This window comes from Mus caroli, chromosome 5 (genome assembly GCF_900094665.2).
Source record: "Mus caroli chromosome 5, CAROLI_EIJ_v1.1, whole genome shotgun sequence".
Classification (NCBI taxonomy): Eukaryota; Metazoa; Chordata; class Mammalia; order Rodentia; family Muridae; genus Mus; species Mus caroli.
In genome coordinates, this window is record NC_034574.1 from 131,495,179 (window position 1) to 131,507,439 (window position 12,261).

Genomic DNA, 12,261 nt, shown 5'->3' on the forward strand with positions numbered 1-12,261 from the left:
GATCCCTGTATCTAAGTGACATGTATGGGGGCAGCTGGAAGCCCATCTGTTGGGTAACAGCTCCAGAATTGTCACTTGAAAAATTGAGAGGGCAAGAGGACAGTTTTCTTCCTAGACTGCAAGGATCCTGTTGTTAAAAATACAACTTACACAGGGCTGAGGACATGGCTCAGTTGGTAGCGCATTTTTCTAGCATACATGAGGTCCTGGGTTCTGTGTCTTGGCCCATTTTGGTTGCCTTATGTGCATGCTAACCAGACATTTCATGTGACTTGCATCGAGTATCTGAAGTCTTGGGTCTTCGTGCAGCTGCCATGGTGACTCAAGCATGTCAGTGGACAGCTGATCCCTAGAGCCTGGTAGAAGGTTAGGGATGGCAGAGGTTCCAACCCTCAGCAAGGTCCTGATCCCATAGAGCCCTGTCCACCAGAGGCTCATGGTTTATACTCTGTGCTGTTGGGAGATTATGAGCATTCTTCCTCGGACGTGCTGGGTACAGTCAAGTCATACTCATTATGGATGATGGGGGCCAGCCTACAGGATCCAGAGCCTCAGTGGGATGCCCATTGCAATAGCCCTGGCTTTGGTTGAATGAAATCATAGAAACTAGCTAAAATGCAGCTTCTTGGGCCCAGCACTCAGACTCTGGCCCAGCAGGTCGGAAGTATGTGGGACCTGGAGTCTGGAATGAACTGCCTCCAGGTGGAGTGCAGTGAGAGCCAGAGAATGGTTAGTGGCCTGGTGGAAGGAGCCCCGTCTTGGGGGACATCTGAGGACCCTTCCTCCCTTTACCGCACCTTCACTCTGGGCTCTTCTTATATTTCTCTATTATTGTGCAGCAAGGGAAAATGAGGCCTGAGGGGCAAATGCAGTTCCTGGCCCTCCCCAGGCACAAGGTTCCATAGGGCAGAGTCTTGAGTCTCTCTGGAAGGGAAGAAAGAACAGAACACCAGGGGCCCCAGGTCAGATCAAACGTGAAGTGCCCAAGAGGCATTTAGAACAAGAGAGGTACACCTCTGAATAGAACACACTTGCCACTTCTGTGAACCCTTGGGCTATTCCAGGAAAGAAGGTACCTAGGAGGCAGGGACACCTGCAGGCTGTGATGTGGGGGTGGGGTAATTGCCTAGGGTCTGGGACATCAGCCAGCTTCCGAGGAAGGTAGAAGGCGGGTGTCTGAACTCAGGGATGCGGAACCAGGAATCAGGTCAGGCCAGAGGCTCTTTCAGGGAGCCACAGGACTCTAAGCCACTTGGATCTGAGAAATGTCACCTCCTCAAAGAAGCAGCTGGAGGGAGGGAGGGAGGGAGGGAGGGAGGGAGGAAGAGGGTCAGATTGTGGGCAGGAAGGCTGGTCCCTGCTCAGCACCAGGATGAATGCTGCCTGATTGTCCTCGGGTCAGTGTGTGGAGGTGACCGCAGGGTGATGCCCAGCTGCCCATTTGCTTTGTGCTCTGACAGCAGTTCTGAGGAGAGCCTTGGCTGTGCTCGGGATCCTGAGGAGGAAACATCCCCATCCCCTATGCTTCCACCAGAGCCTGGCTAACAATGCCCTCCAGTGTCACACTGCCAAGTGCTCCTGGGGAGGGAACCCCCACCCCCTGCTCTGACTTTACCCTGCAGATGAGTCAGCCAAGTCAGGCTTTCCAGAAGGGGAAGGCACAGCACTGACAAAAGCCAACTGTGGGGGGATCACAGCTGTCCTCCTGGGACATCCAGCAGGTAGGAGGGAAGCAAAAGTGGCTGTGCAGGTGTTCTTTCCTTTTCTTTTTTTTTTAATTTTAATTTTAATTTTAATTTTAAGACAAGCTCACAAGTAACCCAGAATGACCTTGAACCTCTGTTCCTCTAGCCTCCACCCCCGCAAGTACTAGGACCACAGGTGCTCACCATCACACCTGGTTTATGTGGTACTGGGGATAGAACCCAGGACCTCATGCACGCTAGACAGACACTTTACCAACTGAGCCATGTCCTCAGCCCTGCACAAGCTGTATTTTAACTACAGGACCCATGCAGTCCAGAGGAAAGTTGCTGATAGGTTCCCCCAGCTTTGAGGCTTTTCAGGTAGGTGGGAGGTAGTCAGGCTGTCTTTTCAAGTCCCCTCTGCACAGCTGAACCTAGAAAACATCAGAGGAGTTTGTCTTAACCCCTGCTCTCTAAAGCCCCCCCAACAGCCTGTTCCGTAGGGTGTCTGTGTGTCACACACATGTGCACATTGTTAATATACATGGAGTTCCTGCGTGCCTGTGTATGTGTGTGTGTGTGTGTGTGTGTGAGAGAGAGAGAGAGACTGTATGCATGTGTCAGCATATGCATGCTTGTTGTGGGTGGTCATAATTTAACCATCTCAGCCCTGCATGGACCCTCAGCAGCCATTGTGTGGTAGATATCCATTCAGCAAGCTTATCAGTGTGTCAACACCTCCCCTCTGGGAGAGGGGAGGCTGGGAACATAGCTCAGCCATTAAACTGCTTGCTTAGGCATGGACCTCAGAGAACACTGAGCACAGGCCCCATACAGTTAGTTACAGTAGGCAGCTGAGACCAGGGAGGGCTGAGACAGATTCTTTCATCTTTACGCTATAGGACATAAGGGTGCACATTTGTAACCTTAGCATAGGAAGTCTGAGACAGACAGATTCCAGGAGCTTTCTGGCCAGCCAGCTGGGCCAATTTTGTGAGTTCCAGGCCAATGAAAGACCTAAAAGGAAAAAAAAAGGTGGATAAGGCTGTCCTGGTGGCACAGACTTCTACTCCCAGCATTTAGGAAGCAGACTCAGGCAGATTTCTGTGAGTTTGAAACCAGCCTGGTCTACATAGTGAGCCCCAGGACAGCCAGGAACTACATGAGAATCTGTCTGAGAAAACAAACAATAACAAAAGACAAACAGATGGGATGCTCCCGAGAAACAACACTCAGGGCTCTCCTCTAGCTTTCACATGCACCCGTGTACAGCCACTGCCTTTCCTAGTCATCAGCCTGTCAAGGTGAATGGCCATTGAGTCATGGGCCCATACTACCCCTCACAACGCACTGGAAAGCACACACACACACACACACACACACACACACACACACACACATACGCACACACCCCTTCCCACACTGGCTTCTGGAAGACTAAGGAGGATACTTTTGATCAAGTCTTATTCAGGAGACTATCAGAGATAGTTGGCCACTGCCCACCACCTGAACCCCACCCAGGCCCCTTGCACATACCTTGTACATAAATCTAATCACTCAGCAATGTAGGGGGCATCAGCCTCACCTGACAGTGAGACTGAGGACTAGGAGGGCCCAGCAACCTCAGCTGTGTCTCTGCAAGGAAGGATCTAAAGCTGGAAGGTGTGTGGGGCTCCACTGTGGGAGCATCCAGGCCTAGGCAGCCCGAAAGTGCCCACTCATCAGGGCTGAGCCCCAGGACCACATCCTGGGAGGAGTTCTCGCTCGAAGGTATGGCCCGGTGTGGAAGCAGGGAGCCAAGGAGGGTCCAGATTTCATGCTAACATTGCTTCAGACAAGACATCGGGCAATGGCAGGCTAACAATTCCACATCAAGGTCAAATTACGTCAGCAGAGAGAACTTTGATTCTTGTGGGATGACGGTGACCTTTCATAGCTACCTGGCTTCGTATCTTTGGCTGGCAAGGAGACGGGGAAGGTCAAATGCCAGTCCTTTCAGGGTTGTCTCCTGCTCACTGTGGGAGGCAGGGGTGTTAGTGCCTAGAGAGGATGGGCGTGTGCCATGTGCACACACGCACACACATACACACAGGCATGGTGCCAAGACCCAAGCTGAACAGCCTGTGAGTCCAGGATGGGTACATGAAAGTCCCTGGCTAGCATTAAATGACCTTTGAACTTCCTGACTGAGAAAGGGCCCTGTGGGGATCTGAGGGTTCCCCTGTCCATTCAGCAAGCTCCCTGCTCTTCTCAGCTGGTCTCCCAGGGTCCTGAGAGCTCAGGGTCATGCCCTTTGATATAGAAAGTGTCTTAAGTTGAGAGGCTTGCTCCTCTCAAGGGCTCTAAAGCTTCCGCTGGTGCAGCAGAAGGCTTTCTGTGGTTGTGGATGTGAACCACACCAGACCATCTGCTAGAGGGCCAGATGTGGCCAACGCTCTCGCCACTTTGATTCCTCTGAGCAGGGACGCAGACATGACTGAGGCAAGTGCAGCCTCTCTTCCTCGGGAGCAGATTCTGATGTGCCTGCTAGCATCTCCCTGCTCACTGCTCTTGAACAGCCCCAGATGGCCTGGCGTCAACCCTCCAAGACTTGCCATCCAAGAGAAGGTGCCAGGGCAGGGTTAGGCAGTGGGGCAGGAGTAGGAATTACCAGGAATCCTGGACCACAGTATGTGTTCTTTGCTGTGTGCTACCTCTGTTCCTCTGGGGCCAGGGCAAAAGTCATCAACAAATACCCAGCCTCACTGAATGAATACACAGCCATAGAGACAGAGCAACAGGATCCAACAGATGGAAACCCAGGGCCTGCTCTTTACCCAAATCCCCTACTGATGAAGTTTCTAAGTATGGGCCAGGAAAAGCATGTGTCCTCACCTGGCACACAGTGTGTCTGCTACTATAGGGTGTTGGACCTACACTGAAGAATTCAGGAAACAGAGCAACAAAACAGACAGCTAAGAAGCCTTGAGCCTTGTGGGGTTAGTGCCTTGAATGTGTGACACATTGGGAATTTAAATAATTTAGGGAGTGTGTGTGTGTGTGTGCACGCATGTGCAAGTGTGTATGTACGTGTATGTGCCTGTGTGTACCTGGACTCAAGTCAACAGCAGGTGTCACCCTTAGGCACCATCTACCTTGGATTTGTTTGTTTGTTTTAAAGTTAGGGTCTCACTATGCAGCCCTGGTTGACCTCGAACTTGCTTGTAGACCAGGCTGACCTAGAACTCACAGAGATCTGCCTGCCTCTGCCTCCTGAGTGCTGAGATTAAAAGCATGTGTCACCACACCTGGTCCACCTTGGGTTTCTTTTCTCCACGCTGGCCAGAAACTCACGGTGTAGGGTTGGATTGGCTAGCCAGTGCACCTTGGGGGTCCTCCGGTCTGCCTCCCCTCAGAACTGGCTTTTTAAGTGTGGGTCCTGAAGATTAAACTCAGGTCCCAAAGCATTCATTTTAGTCATTTGAACCATCTCCCCACTGCCTATAATTTATTTTTAAAAGAAACATATGCTTATTTATGGGGTCCGGGGTGGGGGGGGCAGTATGCATGCCACAGCACATGTGGAGGTCAGAGGACAATTTGTAGGCATTGCTTTTCTCTGGCCATGTGGGTCCTGGGGGTTGAAATCAGGTCTTGGGCTTTGGCAGCAAGCATCTTTAGCCACTGAGCCACACAGTCCCTTTCATTTAACCCTCGATGATCCTCTGACAGCTGATTAGCAGAACACCTGGAAATGGGTGTCAGCTTGAGTTCCAGTGGCACCCACACCTCTGCTTGTCCCCTCAATCCAGAGAGTCCCCTCTGTGACAGACTCTTCCTGTCTCTATCTGTGTTCTACAGGCAGACGAGAGAGCAGGAGACGCCGCCTGACTTTTTTTATTTCTCTGACTATGAGAGGCACAATGCGGAGATCGCTGCCTTCCACCTGGACAGGTAAGTCCCCTCTATTCACACTGCCAAGAGCCATCTGGATCCAGATTCATCTATGTCCTCGTGCATGGCCACCTACTGAGAAGCATGGCCTGGCCTTAGGAATCTTTGTAGCTACAGGAGAACCTCAGGTATCATTTCTCAGAAGCTGCCCCATATTCAGAATCACTGGAATTCTTCAAGTAGACTAGGCTGCTGGCTGGCTGGCTGGCTGGCTGGCTGGCTGGCTGGCTGGTGTGCCCCAGGAATCCTCCTGTCTCTGCCCCTCAGTGCTGGGGTTATAAGCATGTGCCACCACACTTGATTGCTAGAGACTGAACCCAAACTAAGCTGTCTCCCCAGCGATGCATGCTACCCTCATTGCACTTATGATCCTGGTGGGCCCTGCCCTTCCCCCTGTACCCAGCAAGGAACAGCAAGAGCACATGCTACACCATTGGGAATAAAGGGGAAAGAAATCAGGCCAGAGAGAAGCGCTCAGCATCGTGGGTGGGTTTGAACAGGTCAGGAAGGCACCTTGGAGGGAAGGATGTTTTGGTGACGATAGGTGGAAGGCTTTGTCACTTGTCTCTTGAGGGACAGCCTTGACCCAGCAGAACCTGGATCACTGTAGGTTCCACATGGCCCTGTCCGTACCCTGAGGAGCTGTTCACAGGCCTAACCCTGGGGTCCTCTCTGAGGGGCACCGAGGGACAGGCAATAGCAGAGAAATATGACTCAGTATTCATCCCTCGAGACCCTCCTGCTTGTCCCACAGCTGTGGCTAGACCTAGATCTTATCTCAGCTGTCTTGTGATAGCCCAGACTGCAGAGTCCAGACTCCATCTTTCTTAGAAGACTCAGGGAGATCACAGAGCTTACATGGGAACTAGAAATCCTCAGAAGCCAGCTATTTAAGCATCCTGAACCGAGAAATTCTCTCTGTGACAATGGTGACTTTGCACCATGAGGTCATCCAAGTTGCCTGCTTAGAAACCAGCCATGATGCTGAAGAGATGACTCTGCTGTTAAAATGCTTACACATCTGGGGTCTATCCCAGATGGTGGTACACACTTGCAGTTCCAGTGCAGGGGAGGTAGAGACAGGAGGACCTCTGGGGTGTGATAACCAGTCAGTTTAGCTCAATCAGTGAGTCCTGGGCTGCTGGGAGTCGAGGTCTATGGCTCCTGAGAAATGAACCCAGGTTGATCTCATGTGCTGCACCCACATGTAGGAACCCACATGTGTACACACACATGAAAACAGTCATGAAGCTTGAGGTGGCAGGATGCTGGCTGCAGCTCTTATGAAGCCGCTGGGGGCCCCTCATCACAGGAATGTGGTCTGTCCATCCCTCCACAAGGACAACTCATCTCTACCTCCTGTGTCAGCAGGAAAAAGCTAGCATTGGGCATCTCCATTTAATTAAGCAAGCAGCAATGTGTGCAGAAAGACACCCATTAAGAGTGGGTAATTTAATTTAATTTCCTTTTAAATTTAGCCCTGGAATGAGGGCACATTTTAGTATCGAGTTGCCTGGCAGGGACAGAGTCAGTGCATGATGCATAGAGGCTCCAATCCTTCTGGGGTTGCACACTTTCCTGGCACTGATGGTGCTGGGCTGTGCTGAGCCCGAGAGTCTCTGTGGCAGAAAACTGGAGAGCAATGGTCAAGCAGCTGGCTGCTACAGACCGGTGAGGACCAGCCTCAAGAATAAAGGAATCTTTTCTCCACCTTTTCCCACCAGGATCCTGGATTTCCGCAGAGTCCCTCCAGTGGCTGGTAGGATGATCAACATGACCAAGGAGATCCGGGATGTGACGCGGGATAAGAAGCTATGGAGAACCTTCTTTGTGTCTCCAGGTAGCTGGGGATGGGATAGGATGGGGGGCGGGGGGGCTCATGTGGCCTAGGTCACATGCTGGCCTTGGTCAGCTCTAAGAAGCTTAGGGATTAGATTGCTCTTCCTGTTGCTCAGATAAATTATCCTGTCAGAAGCACCCTCAGGAAGGGCTTATTTGACTCATAGTTGAAGGGTGCACAGTCCATCATGGTGGGAAGACATGGCAATGGGAACACGAAGCAGCTGTTCACACTGCATCCCTAGTCAGGAGGCAGACAGAGATGGATACTGGAGCTCAACTCATTTTCTTCTTTTCATTCAGTCTGGGATCTCAGCCCGTGGGATGGTGCTACACACACTGAGGGGTGGGTCTTTCCACCTCAGTTAACCTAATCTCAAAAATTCCTTACAGACATGTCCAGAGATGTGTCTCCTAGGTGACTTTAGAACCTGTCAAGTTGACGGTCGATATCAACCATCATAGAAACCATGGAACTCAACTAGGCGCTGTTTCCACTAAGTGTGGCCATGCTGTCTCCTGTGTGTGACCTGTGTATGTGCCAATCTGCAGACACATGGTCTCTTAGTGACACCTTCCTGTGCCCAGACAGAGGGGTTTCCACTGTTGGTCCAGTGACTTAAGTTAATTGATTGATTGATTGGAATCTTTGTTGTTCTTAGGCTGTTTGGTTGGTTTGAGTTGGGTTGGGTTTGGGAGGAGGGACAGGGTCTCATTCAATAGTCTAGGCTGGCCTGGAACTCATTATGTTTACCAGAATGGCCCCAAACTCCATTTTCCTGCCTTGGCATCTTAAGTGCTAGCATTACCGGTGTGAGCCATCACACGTGGCTGTTGTTTTATTTGTTTGAGTCTTGCTGTGTAGCCCAGGCAGGTCTTGAACTCAGGATTCTCCTGCCTCCGCCTCCAAAGTACTTGCTGACAGTCCTATGCCACTACTGCTGACCTGCCATATATTTTTGAACTCTAGCCTTTCTTGGAAGCCTCTGGTAGCCTGGCCACCAGAGCCCTGCTCTCCCAAACCTTTCTAGACCAGCCAGGGAGACTGTCGCCTGGAGATGTGGGCAGCTGTCTTTCTTTGAGGGTAGAGTTGCTGGCCATAGGTCTCTGGTGCCTTGAAGGTCACCACTGGATGCCCTGCTTTTCAGGGAGATTGTTTGTTGTGTGGCTGGGGTATTCACACTGGTGAGACTTCAGACTTCACACCGTGAATCCTTTGAGCACACAGAAACCAAGTTGTGTCATACTTATCTAAGTGGGCATTCTAGCCATGCTGCCGCAGGCTCAGTTGGCATATCTGCTCTCAGAGTCTCCCTGTGGTTCTGGGCCTGTGGCAAGCTGCTTATTTCAGGACTCTCTGATGCCCTCTCAGCTTCTGACATGCACCTTTCACCTACCATATTATTGTTTATTATTTTTTAATTTTTTAAATTTGGTATATATGTATGGTATATGTGTGTAGGGTGGTATAGTGTGAGTGTGGTATACACATATATTTGTGTGTAGTGTGTGTGGTATGTATATTTTTATGTGTCTGCATATATAGTACGTGTGTGGTATGTATGTACATGGGGTGTGTGTATAGTATGTATATGGTGTGTGCATGTGTGTGTGAGAGAGAGAGAGCATGCACACACAAAGTTGACCTCAGATACATTCCTCAGTTGATCTCCACTCCTACTGAGCCAAGGTTACTTTTTGAACCAAAATCTCACCAATTCCTGTTATGCCAACAACTGTAGCCAGCTAACCCTAAAAACCCCCATCTCTGTCACCTGGGTACTAAGGCGACAAGTGGCCTTGCTTTTACATCAGCCCAGCTTTTCCTAGAGCTCAGAACTGCAGTCTTCACATTTGACAGTAAATAGTTTGTCCCCTGAGCCACGTTGTGCTTTTGAGATTGGGTCTCATGTGGCCCAGGCTAGTCTGGAACTCTAAGTAGCCAAGAATATAACTTGAAGTGCCTGATCTTCCTGCTTTCACCTTTCAAGTGCTGGCATGACAGGTTTGAAACAACACCTATTTCTGTGTGTTTGTGTGTTTGTTGTTTTGTTCTGTCTTGTTTTATGCAGCACTGGGGAAGGAAACTAGGGCTTCACTCATGCGAGCCAAGCCCGCCACCGACTGGGCTACAACCCCAGCCTGTAGTGTACTACATACTCTGCACTATACATTCTGAAGTCACCAGAAGTCCTATAGACATCCTACAAAGAAGAATGGAGTGGCAGGGTGGGGGGGTGAGGGAGTGCAAAGCAGCTGCCCCCCTCCCCACCCCCGGGAGCCACACTCTCCTGATAGTGCAGGCAGGCGGAGAACTCCATCAGTGCCACACAACCCTGCCGTTCCCGTAGATACATCCAATTAAGGCCTTCATTAGCTTTATCGTCAGTCTGGGTGGCACACAAAAGCGGAGCTAAAAGCTCTAGCTTGTCGCCTCTGCAGATCAGCACTCTTTTCCTAGCTGTATTCATAAATGTGCCAGAATTGAGGCCATGACCCCACGCCGTGCTGAGGCTCTGCTTCCACCATCCACCATCTCAGATTCCATTGATAAGAGGAGATAAAGGAGCTGGGGAGCTGGCTCAGCAGGTGAGAATGCTTAGTGCATAAGCATGAGGCTGCAAGTTCAAATGCCCCCCCAGCACCCACAGAAAGGCTGGGCATGGACCCTCACCTGTAACCTCAGTGCTGTAGGAAGTGGAGACAGGAGGGTCACTGGGATTCCAGATACAGTGAGAAATTTGTCTAAGAGTATAATGGCTTGAATAGGGCACCTATTTTCTGGCCTCTGTGCCTGCGTGTACATGCACATACCCAAACACACACAGACACAAACACACACACACACACACACACACACACACTGCTCCACACCACACCATGCATGCCCAAAATAGAGTTTTTTAAATAAGTAGAGACACACATTCATCTTTCCTTGGACCATAGTGCCTGGCTCCTTGTGACCATCTATCAAGAGCTGGACAATCCTGGGTGGAGAGTCTTTGAGATTAGCTATACCAGAATCATATTGCTCATAGTTGCTTGGGCCCACCAGACAGCCTGTGCTGTAGATAGGAACATTCATTCAAAGAGCTGAAGCCCACCTCTCAACCTGGAACCCCCTGGGTTTCTGTAATATTCTCATTCTTGTCCCCTGCCTGCCTCAGCCATAGGGACTGGCCCTGATGACCACTCGCTTCTGCAGCCTCATGTCTTGGCATCTCTGCCATCCAACCCTAGCTCCTTCTACTGCCCACAGGGACTGACCACCACACCCCCAGCTGTGCATACCACTTAGGTACCTAGGGCTGAGCTGCAGCCTGCCTGTGCTTGGAGGCCACTGCTTCTTGTCTTTTGCTGCACAGTTTGATCCAGCATGTGTGTATACTGGCATCTGTATTCATTTTTATATGTACGTATTACTCACTCATGTTCACATGCACTCGTTCATACAGGTGTGTGCACTTGCTCATATTTGTATGCACTTCTTCATAGAGATGTGTGTACTCATTCATGTTTGCATGCACTCATTCATTTAGATGTGTGCACTCATTCATGTTTGCATGCACTCATTCATATAGATGTGTGCACTCACTCATGTTTGTATGCATTTGTTCACATAGGTGTGTACACTCATTCTTGTGTGGGCACTCCTTCACATACTTGTTCACTTACCCATTTTGCAGGTGTGTACATGCATACATGGAGACCAGGGAACACCCTTAGGTGTCCTACCTTGGGTGATGGCCACCTTGTCTTTTGAATCAGGGTCTCTTGCTGGGACCTGGGGCTCACTGATCACATCAGGCTGGCTGGCCAGTGAGCCCCAGGGATCCTCTTACCCCAACTAGCCTAGCTCTGGGCTGACAAGCACATACCACCATGGTCAGCGTTTTTATGTGGGATGAGCTCAGGTTTCCATGCTTGTGTGACAAAGTTCTTACTGGCTGGGTCATCTCCCCAGGCCTAATTTTCACCCTATTCTCAGAGGCACTATTGTTGGGCAAAATGGCTGACCTGTGGCTTCTCAGACCCAGCAAGTCTCTGTCTCTATTTCAGCCCAGGCTTCAGTCCTGGGTTCTCAAGTGAGAACAGGAAATAAAGATAATTCTGAGCAGGTCAGACAGGGATCTAAAAGCCAGTCACTGCTGAGAACACTCCCTTCCAGGGACACACAGGCTGGAGAATGTCACTCACCTAGACCACCTACTCACAGCAGAGCTGCAGGCTCAGGACTCACGCTAGCAGCAAGAGTCTCACCCGCTGCAGTCATGGGGCCAGGTAATACACCCACCAGAGCTCTCAGATAACATGTGGACGGTAAGACAGCCATCGGGAATTCCCCAGCTGGGGACACAGAGGGCCTGCACTCCACCTCCTGACAATCGATGTCTGTATCTCTGCCCAGACTGGGAGGGCCGAGGTGGTCCAAGCACTTTTGCTAGCCTCTCCTACTTCCCTGGACAGGTGTGAGGAAGGTGTCACATGGTGTTCTGTGTGTACACTTGCTTGTTTGCAGGTATGTGAGGGTGTGTGCACATGTGTGCTCATGTATATGTATGCAGATGTCAACTCTGGGTACCATTCTTCGGAAACATTTAACCTTGATTTCTTTTTTAATACTGGGTTTCTCTTTGGCCTGGAGCTCACTGAGTAGGTTCAGAGAACCTCCCATCTCTATTGCCCAATGCCAGGACTACAAGTGTGCACTACCACCACCACACTCAGCTGCTGCTGCTGCTGCTGCTGCTTCTTCTTCTTCTTCTTCTTCTTCTTCTTCTTCTTCTTCTTCTTCTTCTTCTTC

General features: G+C 50.5%; 1 protein-coding gene and 1 long non-coding RNA gene across 2 annotated transcripts in view; one reads left to right on the forward strand and one right to left on the reverse strand.

The window, feature by feature from the left end:
* Fam20c (FAM20C golgi associated secretory pathway kinase) overlaps window positions 1–12,261 on the forward strand; it is a 54,489-nt gene that overhangs the window by 32,959 nt on the left and 9,269 nt on the right. The window contains exons 4-5 of the mRNA XM_021163523.2: window positions 5,526–5,618; window positions 7,343–7,458. Of these exons, the coding sequence (XP_021019182.1) occupies window positions 5,526–5,618; window positions 7,343–7,458 (209 nt within the window). The remainder of the gene's footprint in view (window positions 1–5,525; window positions 5,619–7,342; window positions 7,459–12,261) is intronic.
* LOC115031112 lies at window positions 1,808–3,542 on the reverse strand. The gene is made up of 3 exons (XR_003836712.1): window positions 3,222–3,542; window positions 2,612–2,702; window positions 1,808–2,119 (listed from the first exon to the last, which is right to left on the reverse strand). It is a non-coding gene; the product is annotated as an uncharacterized LOC115031112 (long non-coding RNA).